The 27,920-nt window shown below is 40.9% G+C and overlaps 1 protein-coding gene across 2 annotated transcripts; it reads left to right on the top strand.

Annotated features, from left to right (window-relative positions):
- Positions 1-597: 597 nt before the first annotated feature.
- On the top strand, positions 598-13,013 carry arfip1 (ADP-ribosylation factor interacting protein 1 (arfaptin 1)). 2 transcript variants are annotated; one of them, XM_079219642.1, is made up of 10 exons: positions 601-646; positions 2,015-2,403; positions 5,970-6,071; positions 6,721-6,829; positions 7,334-7,435; positions 8,797-8,909; positions 9,146-9,367; positions 10,243-10,400; positions 11,397-11,571; positions 11,656-13,013. In XM_079219642.1, the coding sequence occupies exons 2-10, from the start codon at positions 2,017-2,019 to the stop codon at positions 11,809-11,811; spliced, it is 1,524 nt and encodes a 507-aa protein (XP_079075768.1). In that variant the 5' UTR covers positions 601-646; positions 2,015-2,016; the 3' UTR covers positions 11,812-13,013. The 2 variants fall into 2 exon arrangements, with proteins under 2 accessions (XP_079075769.1, XP_079075768.1); XM_079219643.1 differs by lacking the exon at positions 2,015-2,403 and having other exon boundaries at positions 598-646.
- Positions 13,014-27,920: the final 14,907 nt, after the last annotated feature.

Below are 27,920 nucleotides of genomic sequence, written 5' to 3'. Positions count from 1 at the left end.
AAGTATCTAATGCTGTTCCAACATGCATTGCATGTTTATATGTTTGTAATTACACAATCAGAGTTTGTGCCATAGTGCCCCTTTTTTAATTTTATGTTATGTTTAAGCTTTTTTCTGTTTATTTTTTATTCTCTGCGTTTGCCCCCCTGGCATGTTAGTTTAAATGTATTTAAAGGGGTTTTGCCATTTCTTATTGACAATTTATAAAATGAATAAACATTGATAATAGCTTCTTTTTTAAGACTTTGCCAGCACATTAGCCTGTTCATTGTCATGTTTTACCTCAATATTTTAACTCGGTTATGGGAAAAAAAAGTATTTTAACTGATTTTAGACCTTGGACACAACCTTGCAATTAGCATATTTTAACAGCAGGGGGAGAGCGCGTGCAGCACAATTTTTTGCAAACGATGCGGTGCGCGTCTGATGACAGCCGAGGGCCCGCACATTGGCTCAGTCTTTCCGGGGTTCAAACAGCAAGTCTAGCGTTTACCACGCAGAGTGGAGGACCGTCGGCGGTGAATTGGTAGTACACACATGCAGCATTAGCACCATAGCGCCTTGTCGTCACCGAGGGTCTGAACCGTGACAACGGCTAACCGTTTGCAGCTAACTAACCTACATAGTTAGCCACGACCGCACACAGGTGAGTTCGTGTGTTGACCAAAGTTTTGAGCATCGCTATTCCCTTGTGGCGTATAGTTGCACATCTGGCAAAATAGTCGTATAGCGGCCATTTAAAGTGCTTTTATTTAAGTTGTGGTCCGCTGTTTAGCTAGCTTAGATCAGCGTTAGCTAACACGTCAACAGCTCTGATGCTCGTTAACTAGTGGAAATCGTGAAAAGCTAACGGGCCGGGAGGGGGAAACTATCGGCACGTTTGTCCCGGTGCTTGCTTTCCGAATAACCTTAACCATGCAATAATAACAATGACACTTAATTATAGGACATTTATAAGTGTTTTCATTACTTTTTGGACGCCCTTGCTAGTCACGTGACCGTGCTGCAACAGGTAGGCTAATTGTGCAAACGTGTGATCCAGTTCCGGGGTGGGACGTTAACGAGAGAAACGGTGAAAATGGTGAAAAACAGCTGTGCTGTCTGACTGTCAACTGGACGAATAATAGCATCCACGTCGTTTCGTCACTAAAGTACCCAACCTCACTTGGCAATCGCCATGTAAATGAGTCAGATTTTCCTGCAGGGAGCTGAAAACCAGGAAATTCCCTCCTCAGCATTGCCCTGCTGGCAATAAGCTCCACTGTGTTCATCTGTATTCAAGGCGAGGGTTGCTTTGGTGACTGCCGATATGTGGTTGTTTGTACATGTCTTATTGATGAAGGCTTGAGATCAGTAGAAGCAGCAAAAAAAACTGATGAAATAGTCTATATTTGTAAATCACAAAGTTAGGCAAGTTACAAAGTGATGAAACCAACCAAATAGTATTAGATGGAAATACGTCTTTGCTTAAATTGCAGGACATGAGTCCAAATTATCTATCTATTTCTATGTGTACATGTTTTGTGTGGGTCGGTCTGGCCCGTGCTGTATGGATGCATATATGTTTCATAGGCATAGATACTGCAAACAACAAGGATACAATTAAGGTTATCTATTATACATACCTTTACTCACAATAATACATTACTATTATTCTTGTGTTGTACAAAGTGAGCAAGGAAATATGTTGTTTCCAGCTACCACCTGAGAATAGTGTCACAGCATGGCAGGAATAGTAACAACATATTTTTATAAAACAGTCCTGGAACACTTTTTACATCCAGATGCTTAGGGAAAAAACAGCAGTAGCAGTAAATGTTATTAGACAACCCTGTGTGTTTTTCAAAGGAAAACATGCATGCCGAGCACTGTGACTTGAATACAATGATTATACAAGCTCAAAATGGGAGTAGGTTTGTATTTCACTCCTTTTTATTGTACTGTTTTGGTGCATTCCAAGCTATCAGGTGGCTTGGTAGGACCCATTTATACCCTTCTATTTGTCTGTTTTCAGGTATGTCTGAAATTAGTCTTGAGGCTGAATCGGGGAAGATCTCAGCCGAGGACTCTGAGATGGATTGTGAGGGGGCTGAAAAATCGGAAGAAAGTTTGAGTGAGGATGAAAAACAGGAGAGTGTAGACGACAGTAGGCGAAGAGATGACAGAGACGATGTGCTGTACGACATTGACATTGACAGCACTGAAGAAAATGCAGAAAAGAACGGTGACGAGGCCATTCTGGAGGCGGATGAGGGCATTCAGAGGGAGAGTGCAGTGACGCGCAGTGACAGCGACGCTGCACACGTGTCTGACAGTGTAGAAAATGGGGGACAGGAGACAGATCATCATGTTGAATCCGCTGAAACACCGGAGGAAAGTGGAGATTCTCACACTGAAACAAAGGTGATATTTGCCTTCACTTTGGACTTTCAACCTCTCTAAGCGCTTCCCTACTGTGCTTGTGTTCATGTTGCTGCTCCGATCTTTACTTGGTCTGGTGGTGGTCTCTTTCCTATACAACCAATTTATTATTGGATTGACTTTAGTTGTGAAGCTTTCTTTCATATAATCAACAACATGAACCTGAGTCATAGCTCAAGAGATTGAGTTTGTTTCTCCCCGGTAGACGTGCCTCTGATTTTCTTCTGCTTTGCTCAAGGGTGTAGCTGTCACTCTGTGTTGATGGTGCAGTTGATGGCTTTCTTCCTTTTACTTGTGTGTTGCTCTGTGAGGTGCCTAACGTGTTTGGGGACGATCAAGGCTTTATACAATTCCTCTGCTTTGAATCAATGCTGGCTTATCTCAAAGTGATTGTTGAGAAGGATTAATTTGTCTTTATTACCATGAAATCTGTGTATTATTATTATTATTATTATTATTATTATTATTATAAGTCAGTAAGTATACACTTCTCTACATTTTGCTTTGTTTTTTTGGACACTGACGTACATGATGTGCACATGACACCATTTCCTCCTCACAATGTTTCCCTGTTTGTAAGTTGGGTACATAGAGATTTTGAATTCTACATACCGTCAAACAGATGACTGGGTAAGTGAAAAAGATTTGGAGTCCCGACTGCACATTCTCTGGCAGTCCCACAATTCTTGCGTTGCTGGAATGTGTGACTCCTCGCTCGCGCTGTTGATTCACATTTTGGGTTTCAGTGCCAGTATTACACGTCAGATTACAGGAATTCAAAAAGCAAACGTGTTTGTAAACCCTCTTCATTTAGAAGCCATAAATGCATCACAGTTGTAACCCAGACTTGTCAGATATTACGTTCAGATGCATTTTCCGTCCTTTCCGTCTGCAGCTTAAACCCGGCATCGTCCTACTTGGCTGTGTCTTCTGTAGTTTGAGAGGCAAGCTATGACTCTTTCCTCTTCAGCTGATGCAGCTAATTGGGACAATTAGGTTATTGTTGTTATCCCTTCATCCCACGTCATTTTAGCACGTATCCAGGATACTGAACTGTAGGGAGCGACACACAGTGACTTGCCATACCATGGCTTTTTCAAAGGCTTGATTCATTTGCAGCCACTTCGCTCCAGCAGGCTGACATTATGAGCAAGCTTCGTTGCAGAACGTCTGTAGATGTTGGGTTGGGTCATGTTGGCTTTAATAGACATTCTGCAAGGAAGCTTGCTCTAATGTCTGTAGATGTTGGGTTGGGTCGTGTTGGCTTTGAGACCTCTGGTGATCCCCGGCTGAATCAGTCCCAGTGCAATATAAGAATCCTCTTAAATTGAGAAACATGGGCTAGTTCTGCAACAGCTAAATTAAAAGAAAACAAACTGTGCTTGTCCGCAAATATCATTACAATCGGTCTTAATTTACACCCTGTTTTAGAAATGCATGGAATCAGAGATGTGTATCACCCAGACAACCTGTTTATACTGGATGTCTGATGATTATCAGGCAGGAGTCTGGTTTATCTGCAGGTGGCTGGACAAGCCTACCAGTGTATGTCTGTACTGATCTGCCTGCATGCGGGCGTCATCTGACCTTTTAAGTATTTATGTGTCTGTCACATGATCCAAAGTGAAGTCTTTGTTGCACATGCAAACATGAAACCTTTCCTTTGGTCTTTTTTTAGTATGTTATATTCTGGTTATGCATATAGGTCTTCTTTTGGTTCTGGCTTTACTAGAGGTTGGGTTGGCTTCGAGAGAGCCTGATATCAGCAGGTTCTTTACACGTTTTAACCTTTTATAAACACACACAAACAGTATCAAATGACACATTGTGATAAAAAAAAATGTTTGGCAGTCATTTTATGATCACATGCTTCCTTATCCTTTAAGGAGTTAACTTCAGTCACATCTTCCTTTTCTGTGTGTTTTCTTTAAGTTTAGTATTATTTAATATAATTCAAAGCTGGAATCCAATATATTGACCCAGTACTTTAGGGAATTGAAGCTGTCAGTAAATACATCTGCTTAGCTGTGATATGAAATGCGTTATTAATATAAACCCATGATTTAAACTTGCTTTGTTGCTCACACGGTGAAGACCAGTCGGTCAGTTTAGACAAGTCCCAGATCTCGTTACCTGGTGATCTGGTAGCTATTTGCATTATTTAAGACACTTTTCAAGGTCTGCCTATTGTCTGAAGGAGCTTGTTCAAAGATGAACATTCTGATTTATAATACATTGTTTCTGTGCCAGCCGCTTTGGCTGGCGTGTCATTAATCCACATTAACCAGCTTTACACTCTCAGACCTCACAGGGCTCTCGTATGTAAAGCTTTTACAGTGTTGGGTCAGTGTCCTAGTTCTTAAATCCACAGTGACTAGGCCATAAATTGTACTAAAACTAACACAGCTGCATTTTCATCCTGGAAGGAACTTTCAGACGTCTAGTTTATTATAGGCTGAACAAAACTGATCCACAAACTGTTGTCTCCACCCCGAGGCTTGAAACGAGCCGACATGCAAACCAATGTGTCACTGTGCCATTTTAATCCACAAGCACAAGTAGGAGGAGCTATGATTTGTATGTTTTCCTAAAGATTATAGTAGCTCTTTCCCTGTGATCGTTAATTATATTCAAGGTCAAAGAGACTTTTGTTCTATTGTGTGTTGCTGCATTGCAGGATCTTTCTGAGTTGGACCACAAAATCACCAGTTATAAAACATGGCACGCCGGGTTTAATGTGGTAGGAAGTAATTGATGTCACTGTAAAACGTAAGGCCTGGTCTTTGCTGGGAAACACTGACATGAACGTGGCAACGAGGAAGCAAATACTGTCGGTCCAAAAACATTGCTATGGAGAACAGCAGATGTTTGGAGATAATGGCTTGATTCCCTTTTTTTTTTTTTTTTTTTTTTTTTTTTGCATGAGTGGAGGTGTTGTGCACTAAACCTTTATGACCTATTATATCATCTTTACAATACTCCACTAAATGAAGAATGTATGTAAAGAGTGACGATGGGGTAATGCGCTTGGTGACATATTCCGTCCAGCGGTGTTTAGTAATTAAACAGAAACGGTGTTGTAAAATAGGGGAGTGTCGAAAATTGATGCCCGTTGTTGCACAAGAACCTCAGCTATCCTGGTAGATGATGTAATGATTATACCTCACTATGCTCTTTGTCCTGTCATGAAAATGTATGACGGAAATCATAGAAGGAGGACGGATTTACCAGAATACAGGCTTGTTTAATGCAAATATTTTCTTGGGGTGGCACAGTTCAGCTGTAATCGGAGTCCATTTTTGTATTCTTGTTGTTACCAATGTACTTACCCAGATATCTCATGTCATCACTATGTGGAACCCACAACTTTAATTATCAACTGTCGTTTCCTGATTTCCACCATGGCTGTGTCCACAAGATGGCACCACTATTGTGTCCTATTGTGTCTTGGATTCTGAGTCCTCTTTTCTTAAGGGGGTTTCCCTCTTTGAAGTTGTTCAGGAAAGCTTTCCAGAATAGCCTGCTTCATGTCACCTTGTTTGTTACAGGAAGGCACAATGACTGAAGAGTCCCATAGAAGCTCAGCCGCTGAGATCCCAGTCACCAGCAATGGAGACTTGGATCAGAACCCTGAGACCGTATTCCAGAGGGTAAGGGCTTTGTTTTGAGAGCAGCATCCCTCAGAACTGTGTAATTGTCGATATGAGTTCACCGGTTTCCCAAACAGAACTTTGACGAGGTCTTCAAAGTCCTTACTTATGAAAATTGTGTTTGTAACAACAACCTAACCCTTGTTATGATGTCTGTCAAGTTAAATACAGTTCATCTCGCATTAAATTGGCTCAACTTGTAATATTGAAAACTCTGCTTCTGAATAAAAATGTACAGTGCAAACAAATATGTATAATTTATATCTTTGGCGTTGTATGCTAAATAGTAGGGATGCAACAATTAACCATAATTATCTAAATGAATCAGAAAAGAATATTCAACAAATTGTTGCAGATCTGCAACAATGGGTTTCGTTCTGTGTAGTAGAGACATTCTCAGATACTCAAGGTCAGATCCCTCTGCAGTGAAGTCCTTTAGTTGGAGACGTCTGACTGACGGTCTGCGGCAGAGAAGACGTCACAATCACAAGAATGTGTGCAGCTTTGAGACTTTAAATCAGGCAGCTGCAGCTCCCTGCTTTAGCTTTGCAGTGAGTTAACTTCAATCATCAGTGACATGAATGTCACGACGCGTTTGCTTCTGCCCATACACGCATTTTCCCAACGCATTTATTTATTTCTTCCACAGGACTCTTACCCTAGTGTCCCCGGGGCCCCAAACTTTCCAGAGTCCTGTGTCACCTCCAGCAACTTTGCTTCAACAACGGAGGGCATCATTGAATCACGGCCGTACAAAGGTAACGCATCTCTCCCTTCGCGTGTGCACCGTTTCCTCGCTCACCGTTTATCTGATTTGCTTTGCAGCGTTCTGTGTTTACAGGCGATCTTTCTCTCCGTGTACTCTCAACGCAGCGCTCCACTTTTTTTGTTTTAATCTCGGGGAAATTTGAAAGGCAGACATTTGAATTTGTAAAGGTGAACATCCAATTGAATTTAATGAGTTTTCTCTGATCTCCGCGTTGTGACCCTACTCTCCTTTTCATCACCATGCCCTTGTTATAAATGCAAATAAGAACATTTCCACCATAGAATGGGGAGCTGTTGTAGCCCATGTTGCCATGGCTATGTTCCATGTGATTTAGTTGAGGTCGGCTTTTGTTCATTAACGCATTCATCCTGCGAACACGGAGAGATAAGAAAAAACACGAGCGGGAAATCAACATCAATGAGAAGTTCCCTCTTACGCTTGTGGAGGCCGGATGGCGACATACTAATGAATCATAACTCTGAATATCTCCCAGGGTCAGCAAGCCTGCCCGCGTCTCCCGTGGCACCTGTAGCGCCCAGCTCGGCTGTTGCTAGCCGCCTGGCGCGCTCTTCCAGCGATAGTCAGGCTGAGAAAGGTACCAGCAGCGAAGGAGTACGAATTGGACGATACATGTGCACACTGAATTCACTGAACTCACCGCAGGCCTGTCGTAGCTTTCTTTGGTTTTCATCAGTTTCTTACCTGCTCCTTGTTCCCACAGGCTGCACTCCATTCCTAATCAAACCGTTCGTCTTCTTCTTCTTCTTCTCCTTCCTAGTTTATTGGCTCTCCAGACTGTCTACTGAAGTAGTTTTCTGCTCTGCAGTGTCTAATGAAATGTCTTTCACACGCCCCGTAGAGTCATTTTTTTCAGAGGATCTACGTCTCAGGATTTCTAGGTCTGATGAAACCTCTTGGTGCCGAAAGCATTTGCTTGGCTGGGAAAAGCACTGCTTTCGCACTTAATCACAGTGGGTTTTCCTGCTTGTAACCTTTGTCCATGCAAAAGTTCGCACCTATACTCTCCCCTAGTTTCTCTCTATGGTGACCCAAAAGTGACACACATTGGGAAAGGTTGTCAGACAAAAAGATATAACAGAATACATCAATAGATCCTTTTAAAAAAAATCTTAAACACATTGACCACCAGCCTTTTCAGTTATAGCTGCCTGGCTGAATGAAACCTTCTTCATCAACCTTCAGCAGTCAGTGCACGCAATTGTAATCAACCATATTATCTGGTAAGGAAACTTAAAAAAAAAAACTATACAACATTTTAATTATTTAAAGGGACAGTGCACATCTAGCGGTGTGATTGCAGATCGTGAAAGACTCTAGTAAAAATAGTAGCCAGTGTTTGGTTTGTCTGTTACTGTAGAAACATGGCGGACTCCGTAAAGAGCAGCCGCTCCCTCTGTAGATATGAAGGACTCATTCTAAGCTAACGGTTCAGGTGGTTATACACTGAGGAAAACATAGTTATGATTATTATGTTACATTTCTGCTAATAGGTTCCCCGTAATGTTACACACTGGCCCTTTTAACTAACAATATTATTATGATGTATTCAGCTATATTCTATTACTTGTCTGATATCCTTTTTAACTATATGTTGTCAGTTTCTGCGCTCAATGTATTCCAGCATTTCCCCTCTATGCCCAAACCATATTAAAGCACTTTTCCTCACTTAAACCCTGACTGTTTTTTGAAAACGGTAAGTCATGACTAATTGTATTTTAATTGTTCATTGTGATTTTAATAACCATAGATGTCATCAGCGTCCTCTAATGCCTTAAATTCAGTGTTGAAGTTTTAGTGTTAACATGACAATCTCACCACGCTGTTTGATGATTGTAACACTTTGAATTGTACCTCCTTTCATTTCCACCACAGTTCTGTAGCCTGCAAACCCAATAACTTAGTCACCCACTAAGTGAATGACTTTTAATTGTCCAGGCACGATGAATGAACAGCCAATGAGCGGAGCGGTGGTCCTTTCAGAGGACTTAAAGAGCCCGGCCATGGAAAAACTGGACCTAGTGAGGAAGTGGAGCATCAACACATATAAAGTAATCCTCTGTCCTTGATTTCTTTTTTTTTTTTTTTTTCATGTCCCTCCTTACCCTGCTTCTTCTCTCATCTTTAGTCCCAATCTTAATCTCCTCTCAGTTCATTAGGGTGTTGGCAGAAATGTGAACTGTGCCCCAAACTGAAAAACGCAAATCGTTGATATCCTTTTCTTGTTTTTCGACTTAGCTGTGGCGACCCCCACCGTAATGTTTTAACCACGCTCTGTCCTCTGCAGTGTACCAGGCAGATCCTGTCGGAGAAGCTGGGTCGGGGCTCGCGGACCGTGGACATGGAGCTGGAGGCTCAAATCGAAGTCCTCCGCGACAATAAGAGAAAGTACCAGAATGTGATCAAGCTGGCCCAGACGCTGTCCAGTCAGCTGTCCGAGATAATGCAGACGCAGAGGCAGCTGGGCGACGCCTTCGCCGACCTCAGTCTCAAGTCACCAGAACTGCACGTGAGTCCATGTCTTCACGCACCTTCTCGTCAATCAGATTGCGTTGGATAAACGGGAAGGGGCGTGTTATCATCCTCACTTAAGTGTCCCAGCAAAAAGTCCTAAAGTCATGCAGAATGTTTATTGACTCGTGTTTATTTGTATTCTATTGAAGCGTCACAGGTTATTGGCTTCAAAGGCAGTAAAGAATCTTGCATAATTCAAGTTTGGGTCCTCCTCCACTTCCTGAGTCCTCAAAGTGTGTTAGATGATTTATCGTTATTGCTCCATTATTCAAATACCAAGAGCATTCTTTTTTATATTTGATTGAGTGTCTTGTATACAAAATACTTCTTACAGAAATACAAGTATGTATTTTGTATCTCAGACATTGATGCTCTTCTATTATTATTATAATATTCTACAGAGTGCAGTCATTGATCTTTATGCCTGTGCGTCGGCTACAGCCGTGGCCGGCAGCATTATGTTTTTAGCTTGTCCATTCGCCCGATCTATTCAAAAGGGAATTCCTTCAAATTTAATACAAACGTCCCCTTGGACTCAAGGGTGACATGATCAGATTCTGGTGGTCAAAGGTCACTGAGACCTAACTCAAGTAGCCAAACGCTATTCATGACAATTTCACACAATGGATGGACACTGGATGCAAACTGGTAGAGGTGAACAAGCAGGAGTTGATCTCTCCATGGATTAAATGTTTCTGTTTAATTTAATGCAGAAATTATTGTGTCACATATAGTTTTGACAATCACGATCCCTATTGTATATGTACTTGTCAAATCAATGGTATGATGTTGACACCTGCAGTAGCCACTCAGGACAGCAGGGCCAAATAAGCAAAATTCACTAAAACTTGTTTGACTCTGTTTTTTTAGGAGGAGTTTGGTTACAACGCTGACACCCAAAAGCTTTTGTCCAAAAATGGAGACACATTGCTGAGTGCCATCAACTTTTTCATCTCCAGTGTGAACACACTCGTGGACAAAACGATTGAAGACACCCTGCTTAATATCAAACAGTATGAATTTGCCAGGTAGGTAATGCTTGATCATGTGTGGGCACCATCTCCAAACCACAAGATAATATCTCACCATCAGGAGAAAGAGTTTCAGGCCTGGCTGGATCTTTTGTGAGATCAAATATGTTTTGCCATAGTCGGGTCAAAAGACCTCCATAGAAACTCTACTGTCCTCACCTCAAGCACTGTAAAGAGTATTATTTGTGATAATGAAAAAAGGTGTTGATTGTGTTGTCTTCTGCAAGAAAAAAACATTGTTTGCTTTCGTGGCAAATGCCACATTCTTCATAATAAGAATGCCAACTAAGTCCTGATGCAAGCTAACATGTACACTCTCATACAGGCAGGGACTTGAATACTGCATCTGCACAGAAATATTCAAACCATACATGTGAATGAATACATATTAAAACTTCCCTTTTTTTCTCTTCTCCCAAAAATGAGAAGTAAACTGTGCTATCTCCTCATCCACATGGTCGATTTAAATCATTTAAATTGCTAAAGTACCATAACCCTTGTGAGAAGAGGCGTGTGCTTTTACATAAAATGCACAAAAATGCTTCTGAATGCACATGCAGAAGTAGGGGGTCATTTTGTCATGGTACGAGCAAGAATCAGCTCAAAGTATGTCATTTTGTGCAGTGTTGCAGATGTAGATGATTTAGGTCTTAGTCTTTCTAAAGATGTGCAGTATTAGTCTGTGGGTTGCTGGGAAGGCACCAAACAATACTTGTATAAAAACTCTGGAGCTCTCAGGTAGTCATTTTTGGGGAATCTTGCTCAGACTCATGACTTTTGATCACATTTATGCTGAAAATAAGTTTAAACATAATTTATTTTAAAGGCAAGGACCCTAGTTAGTTAGGGTACCCTAAGGTGGAACTTAAAGTATTCTTTCAAACAAAACCAAATATTTTTCAGTTCAGTCACATATGAACATACCCTTTTTTTTTTTTTTCCTAACGGTCTGTGCCCAGATAGTGATGTTTGTTTTGAATACCGCACGTCTAGGGTCGAGTACGACGCGTACCGTACAGATCTGGAGGAGTTGAATCTGGGGCCACGTGACGCCACCACCATGCCCAAGATCGAGTTCTCCCAGCAGCAGTTCCAGGTCTACCGCGACAAGTACGAGAGGATGCGGAACGCCGTCTCCGTCAAGCTGAAGTTCTTGGAAGAGAACAAGGTCGGCCACAGAGTTGGTTTGCTCGACGTACGCGACGGCTTCACGGTCCAAGTGTGCTCACCGTCTCTTTATTTCCCCAAACAGGTGAAGGTGTTGCATAACCAGCTCATCCTGTTCCACAACGCCATCGCTGCGTACTACGCCGGAAACCAACAGCAGCTGGAACAGACTCTCAAGCAGTTCCACATCAAGTTGAAAATGCCAGGTGGGGACAGTCCATCTTGGCTGGAAGAGCACTAATCACTCCGTTTGAAGCCACAGCGGCTCAGTTTCAGCAGGACCCTCCCTTCCTTCCCCCTTTAACTCGACTGTCACTGCCTTTCAAACTTTCACAATTGTAAATCTTTTAACTCAATACGCAAAATGATACAAAAAAACAATCCTACAATCCTTTTACTCTTGTTGTTAAATCATTGTTTTCATCTTGCAGTGATTTGAAATCATAAGAAACACACTTTTTTAAACTTGTTTGATAAATCCGATGAACAGGAGTTGCCGCAGTCCACACATTTGGAAACTGTAAATGGCCTTTTGCAATCCAGCATATGAATGTTGTATCTCAGCACAGCGGACTTGTTGGCTCTGTAAGGACGGCTACGGGATTCAAATGACTGCCGGCTCCAGTACTCTTATCAGTCGACTGACGAATACTAGACAAATACTCTATGAAAGTCTAATCAGGAGGCTTCAGGAGACTCTGAACATGAATTCTCATGATTTGATTTGACACCTGTTGTGATAAACGGAGCAAAGCGGTATTCAGATGTATGGATCATGCATGGAAACTGGCCAGCAAACTGATTAAAGTGGTAGTTTGACATTTTGGGGAAACGAGCCTATTTGCTTTCTTGCTGAGAGTTTGTTCAATATAAGACTACAGACAGCAGCTGGTTAGCTTAGCTTAGGATAAAGACTGGAAATGGTTAGCAGTCAGGGTAAACTGGCTCTCTCAAAAGGTGAACAACGGTTAGTCTCCCAGCACCGCTTAAGCTCACCAATATGAAGACCAAAGTGCAAGAGTGTACAAGAGTGTTGCACAGAGCCAGGCTAACGGTTCCCCCCTGATTACAGTCTTTATGCTAAGCTATCCTTTTGCTAGCTGAAGCTTTAGATTAAAAGTGCAAACATGAAAATTGTTTTTGATCTTCTCGTCTAACTAAAAACAAATGAGTGTTTCCCAAAATGTAAAACTATTTCTTTAAATCGATACGTTAAAATTATGTTTATGTCTGTTCACAACAAACGCTGCATGTATATGACTATACTGACAGGATGCTATTTCTAATCGATATCATTCTCTGGTTAACATATGACTGAATGGGTAAAAGTGTTTTGATTCTCTTTTATCCCAGAGAAATAATGAAGGACCAGCCTTATGTGACTAAATGTGCCTTGAATTCTTGATTATTTTTTTTTCATCTCTTCCCTCCTGTGCTTTGATATTTGATCTTGTGGTTTGGGGGGGGAGGGGGGCGGGGAAAGGAGCTTTCACTTCCGGTTTTCAGGACCAACTTTCAAAGGAAGAGACTGGACCAAACACACTCTCAGAGGACCGTACAGTTAGAGCCTGTGCAACTGTACATGTTTAAACACTCAACACACATAGGATAGCTGTGTTACACTCCAGTAACATTCAGAGAGTCTAAATATGTTGTTATGGCTTGCTGTTCTCAAAGATATTTATCCATATTGCACACATGCACATTTATGCATTTGAGACTAATTAAAAAAAACTGTATATGTGAGGTGAAAACCAAAATACGATTAACTTTTTGTAAATTTGAAATACCAGCATCCCTTTGTCAGAGCTGCTGACGGTTTGTTTCATTGGGCTATAAAAGTATATTTTTCAAAGAGAACCTACTGTGCTCTGTTATGGATAACCAGCTGTCACGTCCTCACTCGATTTGTACTTTTCCTATGGCTCACCATAGCAGTTTGTGAGTGTGAATCTTGTACAACAATCTATTGTTTCCCTGAAATAGACTGATATATATATTTGTAATTTTCTCTATTTGACCTTGTAGTTTACAATCAATGCCGCCATTTGGCTTTGTTTTTCTTTTTTTCTTTTCCTGAAGACCTACAGAATGATGTGCTAGTACTAGTATTTGCTAGTGGGTCTTTACCTTTTTGTAATAATAAAACAATAACAAATGTTGAGTTGAGAAAAGGATTCGGAATGTTGTGTAAACTCTTTTGGGAAGATTAAAGTTTCTTTTCTTTATCATCTCGTGGTGTTTTGTAGTAGCGGCTTGTATGAGAAGTCACCAGCAGGGGCCAACAAAGAAACGCCGAGCGAGAAGAAGATGCACATGTTGTCACTGAGGGGGCAAGAAAAGCTTCCGATATGCCCGATGAAATATTACAATTATGTTTAGAGTAAACCTTTTTTGCATTCATCCTGTTTTTTGTTCCCGTCTAGAAAGTCAGCGACGGTTTTATAGTCTGTTGACATGTGGATTCAATATGACTGGTGTTTACTTAAGTCCAGGTGCTTTTAGGTTTCCCTTTTTTAGGTGTTCATGATCACAACCCCGCCACACCCTCGCCTATACACTTGACAGGATCTGGTTAATCCTCTGGAAAGCCTTGAGGATGTTGGTCACAGACTGTTGAGGTACATTGTCAATTAAATTATCAATTGTGGCAAAGCAAATAGATAACCTTTAATCAGACTCACAGCAGCAGGTTAATGTTTATCAGTGGCTGCAGTCCTAAGATGTCAAGTCTTATCTGCAATTTTAAAAAGCAAGTGCTTTAATTGTAAATGCCTTTAATTCAGTAACGAATAACTATTTTCATGCATCTATTTTGTTGCTCAGTAATTTGTGCATAGATGGAAGGATGTGTAATATAACTGGAGGAAAATACATCTGGTCCAATCTTTGATTATTATTTTAATAGTATAAACCTAATTGTGCAAATGTATGAATGAATAGAAAAGTTCTGATGTGCTTTTTTAATATAGTTTTGATTTTTGTCTCGATCCTTGTTTTTTTTTTTTTTAAGGTGTATAATTCTCTGATTTCGCGTAAATGTATTTTATTCTAGCAGAACTCTGATTTTGAGTTTTATTTGGTATAATATATGGAATAATCATTTATCAACTACAGAATCAGCAGGTTCTGCCAAATAAAATAAAAAAAGACAAAGAACTTTAATAGAACTCTCTACTTCCTAACGAGATTTGTTTTTGATTCTGGGCAAACATGTGAACCCCCTCGTCTCCAGTCAACGTGTGTGGACTTGTGAACCTTTTTCCTGTGAGAGAAAAAAAAGCTTCATCAGTTGTTATATCATGATATTTAAGCAGCGATTAACTTAATTCTGTCACTAGTGTAAAACAAGACACTCCAGTACACCCCTGAAGAATCTCTTGGTCATCTTTTCTTTCTCACTTTCTCACAAGTTGTAGATGAAGAGTTCAACTCGTAAAGTAGCAATTTATAGCAATTCAGATTGTTGGTTAAAAGTTTAAGCAGTAAAATGTTCTCAAGTAGCCAATATGTTGCTGCTTTATCTTCACATTTTTATGGATTTTTGCGATGTCAAAATCCTCCATAGGAAGGATAAACAAAAACGGACAAAATGAAAAGAAAGGACAGGTCCAAATAATGTCTCAAATGCATGATGTCATTAAGCTGAAACGAGAAGCACAACCTACAGATAAATGTGGTGTAATAAACTACATTTTTGCTTAAAATTAAAGTAAAGTATTTAGACCTGGACTAAAGAGAAAATAGCACCGAGTACGTTTACTCTGTTACAAGTTGTGCATTCAAAAGTTACTATACTTTATATTATAGGATTCATATTACAGATGCATTACCGTGAACGCAGCATTTTACTGTTGCAGTTGTTCAAGATGGAGCCAATCGGTACTTCAGCCAGATAAATAGAGTAGAGTAAAAAGTACAGTATTTGTACAATATGTAAAGTTGTATAACAATGGAAACACAAGTCCCTCAAATGTATAATTAATGGTAGCACTTAAGTAAAAGTACCTCAATACATGAACTCACCTGATATCGCTGGTTGCAGCCTTAAGATTGCACCAGTGGGTCAGAAGCAGCGTTTGGCGCGCGCAGGGGACACGTGAACGCGCCTGTTCCACCTGCCCCAATCACGTACGAGGAAGCTCTCCCCGCCGCCGCCGTCTGCTGCTGCTGCTGCTGCTGAGTGTTTGTGCTCTTGAGCTGCAGCCCGGCAGCAGCTCACCTGACCGGCCTGCTAACCTGAAGCGCGGCGCAGATTTTCTCCTCTGAAAAGTATCGACCACTAACTCCCCGACGGCGTCGGAGCGCGTGACGTGTCCCGGCGAAGCCCCTCTCACATCCCTCCCGGTAAGTCAAGCAGGACGGCACCGCCGCATCACTGTCTGTGTGTGTGCATATGTGTGCGTGTGTTTGTGTGTGTGTGCGTGAGAAGTCCTTGTACCGTTACAGCGGTGTCATGCTGGTTGCATCTTTAGCAAAGCAGAGCGTTTGACCTTCCCACCACTGTCTCTTTTCGCTCTGAAGGGGACAGCAGAAGGTGTCCTGCAATGCAGGCAGGGTCCGAAATGACATCATAATGAAGATTTAGTGCAGTTTGAGGCCTGAGTCTGTTGCACTACTGTGTGCTGGCCATGTAAACACTCAAGGAAACATTGGCTTGTTTGTATTGTAAATATTCCATTCAAGAATGGTATGTACTGGAAAGCCCACGTGCAAAGTATTACTTAAGAAATTAAGAATGTTCAATTTACTTAATGTCATTAAGTAACAACTGCATTGTAGTGTAAGATAGGTAGACACATTCAGTAGAAAGTCTTCATGTTTTTTGTGTTACATTATAACATTGAATAATGTAAGTTTTTTTTTTTACACTGATCAACAGAAAGCAACAACATGGCATTATCAGAATACTTTTATTCAATACAATGTAGTAGTTTTTCATGTTGGGGTAATAGTTTTTTATTTGTAGCTTTCAGTCCAGAGTCTCTTTTTGCAGATGACTGCAGCGTTTATGTTTGGCTTGATCCATACATGTTGTATTATTCATACATATAGTTTGCAATGTTCCGATATTTGCATTATATATTTTGGTATTTGGCAACAAATGTAATACTTTTCCCGATACTTACTTTCCCACAAAATCTTTGTTTTAATTAACCGAAACTATAGCCAAAGTTCTCACATTTCAAAAGCCCTTTCACAGCCAGACATACGAGAACTTTGCCGAAATAAAACGTCCATAAAATTGAAATGATTTAACTAAACGTTCTGTTCCGATCTGTCGAGACATTCAATGCTAATGTTCCGTACTTTACAGTTTCTGATACTTCAGATGAACTTGTATTTTTGGTGGGCATTTTCCTCCCACGTTACAGTGATGACTGGAGTAGGAAGCAGTGTTTCGCTGTTGGCGGCGGTTGTTGTGGATTCACTAACAGGACTTACAGCCCTTTTACTTCAGCATGTATGGCTTTATAACTCTACCCCTGTTGGTTTTGTTCTGCACCTCAGACCCTGGCTTCCTTGGCTTTTGTACCCGACTATACATGCTGGGATGAATTAGAGGGTAATCCATTCAAGTGTTGGGAACAATACCCCCGTGGAAAAAAAGGGGTTTCTTCCCGGGTCAGGTCAAGGGAGAGGGCGGTGTCACCCCACCCCCCCCCCACACCCGCCTCACCCCACCGGTTGCTGTGGAAGCCGAGAGTAACACGGAAAACTCAATTCTCTGACGTCATCCCCTGGGACGAAGATGCTGGGGTGCTTGATTTATTTCTGTGGGAGCAGGAGAGGTGCTGAATAGTTTGTCGCCAACTTGGGTCAACTCGAGCGGTCTTTATTGCCTGAAAACCTGTCCTCGTCTTATATATGCGTCCATGAAAAACCGTAAAAGGAAATTAAAAAAAGAAAATAAAAGAAGGAAAAGAATCAAAGTGTTCTTGGTTGCATGCCTCTCTCTTACGTCACTCCCCCAAACTCCCACCTGTTACCACCCAGATCGCTCAGCTATAGACTGTCTAATAAAGAAAGTAAAATCCAAAATAAAACTGAAGAAACGTTTCAAGACCTGACTCATCTTTTCAGCTCAAACTCAAATGCAAAATTACAATATATGTCTTGATAAATATTGTTTTGGGGATTTCTGAACATTGCTCAGTGGCTTTGGTGTTTTTCGAGAGTCTGCAATGTGACCTGTGTGCCTGTAAGTAGTGTTTTGCAGGTATTAAGCTGTATTCTAATGAAGCCTGCTGTGTCTCTGGGCCCTTGGGCAAACACTTTTCCTCACCGCCATGTAAACATGTTTGCATTCCCCCCGTGTTTCCCTGCTGTTGTCTCCATGGTGACCTGAACACCTGCTTTATTTGTCACCAATGTATAAAACTAACCTCACTAAGGATCTGTTGCTTTCAGCCAATTTGAACTAAATCAAACGACGCACGTGTTATTCCGCTCCAAGCGTAAACTCTGTAATCCTCCGTGGCCGACGTTGGTTTAGTGCTGCACAAGACTGTGAAAGCCAAGAGGTACGGCGAGATTTGCCTAAAGCTGATCTTGGCACCATGGCTCAGATTGCTGGAGCAACAATCGGATAGCAGAGCCAGAGGTGATGCAGGCGCAGTGGTGTGCTGCAGGCCGGACACCGATCACCTGTTAACAAAAGAACAAACGGAAGAAGAGTCAAAGCTCTGTTTTTGATCCGTGGCTTCGCAGATGGTGTACTTTGTCCTGTCCCTTCCCTCCTTCCTGTCATTTCCTCGCCTGAGTGGGTTTTGTTTCACCTGGTTTAGATTTTCTCTGGGTGAGTAATGCATTTGTATTTATTTGTTATTCAGAGATTCAGTGTTTGTTTAACATCTGAAGCGTAATGTATTGTGAAAAGTTGCTGTGTTATGTATGCAACAGTGTCGTTCCTATTAGAAGTGGGTTGAATGGATTAATTCCTCTGTGTTGGTTTTAATTGTGCTAACAAGATATAAAGTAAAGTTCAGGAAACACTAAGTTGTTGTGTCCGAGACAAATGACGGCGTTTTTGCGGTGCGATGTTATGAGACGCACAATGTCATAAATATACATTTTTATTTATTTATTAAGGTACAAAACATAAGTAATATGCTCTCCTCAAAGCCATTAGACTCCATTGACAAACATTTCAACTTACCAGTTATTGTAAAACTCACTTCCTTCATTCGTTTTAGTAAGTCTTTCCACTCCAGAAATCACAAACTGGTTTGAGAGTTTCAAAGAGAGACTGAATATGAAAAATAAAACAATGAAAGACCAGTAAACAATAAATAGAAAGTAATGTAATATTCAGGCTACATTCATGGGTATAAATAAATATGTGGAGAATGTATTTTAACACCTCTTAGTATTACCCAGGTGTACCTAATAAAGTGGCAACTGAGTTTAGATACTATGGTGTTGTAAAATGTCTGACAATTGACACAAGATATATTCAGTTTGCGCCAGTGAAAAAGAGAAAAGCAGCAAATCCTTAACATTTGAGAAGCCACAACCAGCAAAGTTGAAGTTTATGCCTAATAAATGATGAATCAATCAAAACATGTCGATCCACTATATTCAAAGAGTCCACTTATTACTTCAGCAGTGTTAGACGTGCTCTCCGAAGTAAGTTTGAGGTTGATGTGTGTCATTACAACAAATAATTATTTTGTATTGTGTGTGTGTGTGGGATATTATCATTCTGAGCCCACATACACACGCGTAGTTCTGAACTATCAGCGGTTTATCATCAAAACTGTAATGAGTGAGACGTGTTTCTGCCTGCAGTCGTTAGGAGGATAAGACTCCTGGTTTGTTTGAGTCGGGTTTAGAAAGGTTTAGTCGCTGGTTGTATGATTAGATGAATTCCCTCCTCAGTTACAGGTTAGCTGACTGTAACCGGTGTTACAGGTGAGATAGTCCTTCATATTAGTCTTAGCAGAACCCGTCTGAAGCTGTTTAAACAGTCATTGCCGGAGCAGCATCGCGTGTTCTGCAAACTCGCAGCTTTAATCTTCAAAATCGGAGAACCTCATCTCAGACACGGGCTGTTATTACCAGATTTATGCTAAGCTCGGGGGATATGTTGTGTTTGGGGCGACTGCATCTGCACACAGTCTTTACAAAACCCTTCCTCCTCCGGCTCTGCAGGTGTTTGTGCAGCGAGACGAGGCAGAGGGACAGTTTGCTTGTTTTTTTGTTTTGCAGTCAAGGGTTTTCACTTTGTCACTATGCATCTCTGTTAGATTGTTCCTCCACATGCAAGAACAGTATTGATTACATGTTGCTATGCAGAGATGATGTAATATATGATATGATTTGTTGGCACTCCTAGTGTTTTGGCCGATCTCCAGCTTTTAATTCCAATAGATCTCATGTTATTAATAAGATCTTCACTTGTTAAGGCTCCTATAAGACATGAGTAAGCAGTCTGCAGGCTGGCGCACACTAACAAGGAGTGTGAATGTGCTGGGAGTCTTCTTCATGTGTTAATAATTATAAAGGGAAGTTCCTCCATTAACTGTTGGTGAAGTAAATAACTCAACTCTTTATTTTTTTAACACCTTTCATGCAATCATGCAGCACAAAGTGCTTTACAGGGCAAGATTAAAACAGCACGAACAAAATAATAACACAATAAAATAACTAAATAACAGACAATACTATTTTGCAAGACAAACAATTACAACAATAAAATGTTAAAATAGATTTGAAAAGAATTCACTAGAATAGGATCAAGAGGTAGAAATAAAATTAAAAGCAGCGATTAAGACTTAAAAACTAAGGCAGTAAATGACGAGGCACCTTAAATATAAGCCAGGTGAAGAAGATGCATCTAAATAATCAAAACAAAACTTTGGCGCATATCTAACTGTTGTGGCTGAAAGCCTCAAATTGAAGTCAGATAAATCTTTGAAACTTTTTTTTTTTGCACAGAGGAACTGTGGATGTTGTCCGTTATCACTTTAAATCACATTAGAGGTGCTCTTCATCTGCCAATCAAATCTGAAAACTACAATGATGGTGCTGCTCCATTAAACATTACTGTAGCACCAAAAACTGACTGTTAAATACATATTACCAGTTTTATAACGTATCATACAGTCTATAGGTCATGGGCATTTAAAAAAAACTGAGATCACCGTCATTCCTAATGAAGAGAAGCTCAGTCAGTAGATGATACGGTTGCACTTCATGACTCATTAAACAGGACTCAGTGCAGCAGCAGAACACAATGCCATAATTATCCGACGTGATCATTAATCAGAACTTTAAGATCTCCAAATAGCCCACTAAGTGTTTCGTACTTTCCAAGCCGCCCTACATAACCCAGAAACCCACATTGCTGCCGTAACAACTCATGGATAAAAACTCTGTTGTTGAAGTTTCAAACAACTCGATTAGACGATATTCATTGTCGTCCAATTATCCTTAACAATAAAACAAAATACCCACAGAGTAACTTATTTTAATCCTCTAGCATCAACAACTCGATAATTGACGTTCGGAGGTTTCTAATCGAGCTGTGAACCAAACTTTATGAATTAAAAAGACAGCCCTGTCACCTCCAGCTGACAGCCTTCCTCCCACTCTGAACGGGTCATTGACGCAGGGAGAGATGGAAGGGAGATTGCGGCCTATTTATAGTACCGCTCGTGAATTGTGTGCCAATTTTGAGACCGGAGCAGAGGAACATCAAGGACAGTTTTAAGGCCAATTTAATTGCGCTGAACATCGAGCAAGACCTTAATTGTCTGCAGCGCAGTGCAGACTTTAAAAAGAAGCTGTTTGTAGGAGACCTCTCACTTTTTAAGGAGCATTTGTTCCCCTATCTCTTGCCTCTTAACATCATTCAGTTAGAATGATTATTGGTGACAAGCCAGACAGAGATCATCCTCTGCTGACATTTAGCAGATAAAGCTGTGAGGCAGAGGTCCATGTTCTTCAATAAGTCAGGTTTAGTTTTACATGGCATGAAGTGCTAAGTCCTGTACCTTGGCCTCCTCACTCTAGACACATAACACCATGTAATAATCCCCTTAACGCCAGTTTTTGCAGATTTGAGGGTGAAGAAACTGTTCAGTGTTAATCCCCCCCGCAGAGCCTACTGTATCATTGTTTTGGAGGTTGTTGGCCTGCAGCAAACCGGTCAGGCTGAATTCTTGATGTAGCCGGACTGATTCTGCAAAGTTATTTTGAAGTTGCACGTCACATGCAGCGGCTTTAATCAGAGTTCCCTCTTTGTTACCAAATAATGACTTCCGGCTTTTATCATGGATTAAATTAGGGATGGTTTAGGAAACAAAGAGCCTGGTAGGGGCCGGGACTTGAACTCTAACAAGTTTTGAAGAAAAGCTGAAAGCTAAGCAGACGTGTTGCAGTGAGTAGAGGAAATGAAGGAGACTCCCGTGATGGGGATTATCTGATCGGACAGCTCGGGGACAGAGAACTGACACGTTCATTGATCTATTTGCTCAAATGGTACAAATCCTGATGGCTTTGTGCCAAGGGAGTCGGTGCTGGAAGCTTAAGTGTTTTAACTCAGTCATCCCTTATAAGGTGATATGGAGCTAATTTAGCTCTTAAGTGTTAAATATCCACCTACACACTGCGTTTATAAGACGCTGAAAAATCTGATACAGCATTGATTTCAGTCAGTTATGTTGGTTATAAGATATTTTTGTATGTGATTTGAGCACAAATCTGTTGGTCAGACCTCTGACATGTATGTCAAATTCATATGTTGACCTTGGATTAATTAGTTATTATTTTAACTGCATGGTTTATCCATTCATCCATTGTCTGGTGCTAAAACAAGCCAAGGTCGATTATAATACTGGGAAGCACAGACGCATAATATAAATTAATCTATGCACTTAAGTAAATCATATCAGGCCATATCACCCCTACTGGTTTTAATCCATATCGTCGTACCGGTATGACCATGAAATAAGTATTTCATTGCATTCTTTGTGGTAAAAGAAAGTTGAACTGTGCAGAGACCCTGACACAGCCCAAAAAGTGTCTATTTTCTCGATAAGACCCAGAAGTTGAACATGTTGCCTCCTGCATCATAAATATTACACCGAGCCATAAATGTGCACAGGTGACTTGCTCCTGGGTCTCTGCTCAGGAAGAGCAGAAGGTTGGGTTTGAAGAGGGGTTGCTTTATTCACGGTAACATGAATAATTTACTCTGTCAGGGTTCACTCAGAAAACACAGTCATAACGGTACCGAGCGCTCAATCGCTCAAAATATTTGACAAATCCAGGATTTCCTGAATAATGGGCCCCTTGTCCACAGCGTTGCCCGATTAGACGACTTTTTCTGCTGTGTTTTTGTTCTGGCATTGTGGCGCATTACACAAGCAGGGGCACGGGGTAATACATAACCTGCAGGTCACCACATATCTGACATTTAGTGCGCCACTTCAGTACATTTTGTCCAATTGTTTGACACAGAAGCAATGCACACTTTATTTGACCGAGAGGTACATTGGGTTTGAGGCTGGGAGCCTTTTGGTAATTCATAGCAGATCAGATTTATTGGGCGTGAACACATTAGTGCTGCAGTCTGTCACCTTCTGCTCCGTCTGAATGAGGAACTGCAGCCTCTCTGCTGTTGCCTAGAACCGCTGTGCTGTAAACGTTTGGCTCTGTTTGCCTCACGCACCTAAAAGGTGTCATTTCATTTCCTCTGAGCTTTTTCGGCAACACGGTCCTTTTGTCTTTGGTATCCGGGCAGTCGTGGCCGTTTGTGTGTGTGTGTGTGTGTGTGTGTGTGTGTGTGTGTGTTTTGTTGCTGATAATATGCTCCGCTCTCTCTTTCTATTGTGTGTCCTCTCTTTTGAAAACAAGACATGGAAATCAGAGATAAGCCGGCGCTGTAAAGAAGAGACGCAACGATTCATTGATTAGTTGTCAACTCTGAATTAATCGGCCACTATTTTGATAGCCGAGTAACTTTAGCAAAGAAAAAAAAGTGAATATTGTGTATTTTAGTTTTAAACTCTTGAATTGTGGACAAAACAAGACATTTGATAATGTCATCTGATTAACTTTTTTTCACCATTTTATGAGGTTGTATACACTAATAACAACTAATTTATTAAACTACAATGAAAATAATCTTTATGGCAGCACTACATTGAAAAGAAGTGGACATGAAGTCTTTTTCATCCAGGAAGTCCCAGAAAACATCTGCTGCACGACACCGAAACACACAATGTGTCTGTATTTTGTTTTATTATTATTATAATTATTGTACCTAATAGATTCAGTTATACTTCAATGATTGAATCTGTTAATCTGACAGGAGAGACATAAAACAAACGAATCCCCAGTTTAATGGCAAAGTCAGAAGGATTGTTTCCAGATTAAACTTGTGCTAAAAGTCAACGACAACTGTGATAATTGTTCACCAATTTTTTTTTAAATGGCGGCTCTGTGATGATGTCCATCCCCCCCACTCACCACCGTTTGGACAAGCAGAGATCAAAAAACAAACAGGTCTGACAGCGACATCCCACTGAGCCCGACACAAAGCGTCTCTCTGCTAACGAGCGTCGCCATGGTAATGATGAAGGAGCACAACTGGGCAAATTCCTCCTGAACGCACCTCTTTGCCCCGACGGTGTCACTGAAAGACCTCCGCTCTGCGGGGCGTTCACTGACCCTCAGGAAACCGAACTGGAAGTTAGCAACAGGGGATTATTATAGCAGCCGGTGGCGCCTTGACCTTCAGCATCGCAAAGTAGTGAGTGAGAGCGGATTTTATTTGTTTTGGACTCGGTGGCTCCCTGGAAGCTTGTTGACGGCTACCTCCGGTTGAAATCCCTCTTCTTTTTTTTTTCTCCCCAAATTAGTTTTTTTATAGAACAAGGGAAAAAGGAAAACAATCCGGCAGGCAGTCAGAGGTCTCTGTGCGTCACGTTTAGTTTATTATGACACTAAAGACAGGTGACAAATGAAAGTACGAGACCGCATGAAGTCTCTACACGACTGGAGGGATGAACGCCATTCTTCTAAAAGATGTTTGCTCACTGTGCTTTTGGACCCTCACATGAGTGGATCAATATCTGCTGACTGCAAAGGCGTAGAATTCACATCATTTTTATACTCACCAACCGCTTCATTAGCTGATAGTCAGATAATTAAACTGCAAACAATTTTAAATAATTTTATAAGCAAAAATGAATTGGTTTCAACCTCTATTATGACAGTAAACTAGACATCCTTTGGTTTTAGACAGTTAGTCTGACATTTAAAAAAAAAAAAACCCAAGTTAATTGATTACTTAAGAAAAGGATTAGTCAACAATGAAAAAGTTGCACAAACGACAATAGAAAGGGCCGCTACGCAGACACAATAAGTCTCAGTATTATTTTTCCCCGGCTCGTCTCGGGTCATGGGTCTGGGGCTCAGTGAGGGACCCCGTCAGAACCTCTACCTCGGATTTGTCTTGGATTCCCTTGAGACCACTGCTGTCCATTTATGCATCCATGTTAACGTTGCCCTGCTGATCTGGGCTGCGTTACCTGTCGCAGACTAATGCAGAGGGATACCTCTTGTCACTAATGAAGACTGATAGGGAACGCCTCTGGGTCGACTGCAGGTGGGCCTCCAGCCCCACGACCTGTGTTCATTCAAGGCAGCAGATGGATGTGGGGAAGCCAGACCCACAGACTGTGTTTCTGTCCCTCAGGGCTTCTCCGTATAGGGTTACTGACAGGTGTGCTTCCTCTGGGAATCATTTTAGGCAAAGGAGCATTTAGGCGTTACCGCCTCGTGGGCTGGTTGAAATATAATTAAATGAATGTGAAATACCACACATCAATCACTGTCACAGAGCTGATTTCTTTAGAGAGGCTGGATTAATGTACCTGGAGCCTGAGCACATGCAGCGCTGCATTGAATGAGTCCTAAAACCCGGGATATTGAGCTCCCTCTGGTCTCAAAGGCAATGGGTGTTCTGAATTAGTTTTTGGTAAGTGGCCTGAAATAAGTTCTGTGGTTAACTAGAGCTTAAGATGTGTTAACATTTTGCTCTACGACAGTTAAAACACGTCTTTAAAAGGGTGGTTGCTAACAAGTAGCCAACTGGGACTCCTTAACGTAATCTCGATGAACACTAGTCCGACATAAACTGTCTGGTGGTGATGAGAAGTCATGCGAGTGTGGCTTACTACTTCTGCTGATGCCATTTACACTTCAAAGATCACGAAAGTAGTGTTCATTTGTGATCATCCTGTTAGCTAGCTTAACATAGCCAGAGGTAAAAAATAAATAAATATGCGTTGCAGCACTGCTGAAGCTCATTAAATAACACATTACGTTGTGTTTTGTTTGTTTAATTTATATTTTTTTAAACACTATGAAAATAGTTGACTATTGAATTGGATACCAAAAATTAATCTATGGTGCTAATTGGCTACCGCTATGTAATGACAAGCCTATGCAGCGATTAGCTTAGCACAGCATGAAACTCAGTGGGAGTTAGCTTTGCGCTTTTTGAAAGGATAAAGAAAATACCTACCAGCACCTCTAAAAGTCTCTTTTGTTTAATCCGTACAAAAAACAAAGCGTATAAATCACTATTTGTTGTTTTATGGTTATGTGCTGGACTATTTCTTGGTCAGACGCAGTGACTTGGGAGTCTCAGGGCTTTAAATTATTGTACTGATCAATATGAAACATGTTCGTAAATTAGATTATTTTTTTTAACTGCTTCATCCTGTTTCTAGTATGCTAAATTAAGTTAATCTCAGCAAACCGCCCGCTAGCCGTAGCTTCATAGCATACAGACATGAGAGCTCTCTGCAAAACAAGCGAATAAATGTAAAGCTCAAAATGTCAAACTATTCCCTTTTTAAAGCAGCTGAGATGAACAGAATAATGATAGAAAAGGTAACAAGAGAGATGGACAGCTGAACTCTTTTGTTCCTTAGTTCTCCATAGCATCTGTTAGATGTAGCCACGTTTTTAACACCACAGAAGAAGATGACTCGGTGTGAGGTCAGCTGTTCTCACAGAGTCTTATGAATTAGACATGAGCGACGGTGTGGTCCAGTATGAGGACGGCTGAGCTGCGCGCTGATGTTAGCAACATGAGGCCATTTGTGACGTCTGCTTTATTAATAATTCATACTCCCTGGGTATCAGGTGGAAAAGGCTGATAACTAATCGGAGGGTCTTAATAAGATATTACCAAGTTATATAGTAGTATATAGTATAAGATGAGTGTTGATTCTAGAAACCACAAAGTGGCCATTAATGCAGTATTTTGTGCCAATAATTATTTATTATATATATATATATATATATATATATAATCTCAAAACGCATCCCAAAGATAGAAAATAACCAAATTATTTTGGTTAACGCGCCGACAACAATTATTTTAAAATTTTTTGTCAGAAGCAGCCCTCGTCTCTTTGTTTGGGCCAAGAAGAGTATCGGATCACTGTAGCCACGTCCACTATGGCAGTGAGTGATGTGTTGTCCTGAAACAGAATCAGTTTCCCTCCAACAGAGAGAGAGAGAGAGAGAGGTTCTCCCATCGTCATTTACCACATTATCAATGACCAATTAAATAAATGATCCTCCGGTGTTTTTGAGAGGTTTAATCCTCTAATAGTGTGCAGTTTACAGATTCATCTTTGCCATCGAGCAAAATGAGCCTTGTATCGAGACATAAACGTGCTTTTCAGTTGCTTTGGTGGGATTTGTCATGACATTCTTTTCCGGGTTGACCTTGCAGGGCAATCTGACAAAATTCGACTAACTTCAACTTTTCTGGTGCCCTGTTGTTTACGTGACGGCTCCTATGGCAACAGATGACGTTGGATTTAATACACAAGAGACCGCTGGTTGTTTTCCATATAATTACAGTCCTCCTGGATGCTGATTGGCCACCAGGATCTGCTCCTCTGATTTAAATCAGGAAATCTTTAGTTGAGTTTTTAGTAATTGTTGCGTTTCACTTGGTTACACTTATACTGAAATAGGTTAATTCAATTATTAGACTAACACTGAAGAGTCAACAGCCAGAAATAATTAAACAGACTTTTATTTTATTTAGAATTTATTTATCTGTTTATTTGACACATTCACTGATGTGTCGGTCTGATGCAAGAGCGGTAGAGATCATTAGCGCCACATAACATTTAAAAATTAGATTTTTTTTTTTAACCTGCAATAACATTGTATCTCTCTTAGTGGTCGGCTACATGAGAACTCCTGAAGAAGGAAAATTATACCAAACTGTGTAACGGGAGCTAAGCTGTGGGTGTAATGTCTCTTGACCATTACACACTCCAGAGCCCGACTTCAAAGCCTTTCAACAAT

Source organism: Taurulus bubalis, assembly GCF_910589615.1.
Source record: "Taurulus bubalis genome assembly, chromosome: 6".
In the NCBI taxonomy this organism is placed as follows: Eukaryota; Metazoa; Chordata; class Actinopteri; order Perciformes; family Cottidae; genus Taurulus; species Taurulus bubalis.
The sequence above is the reverse complement of the archived record's forward strand: the minus strand, read 5'-3'. Positions and strand labels throughout refer to the sequence as shown.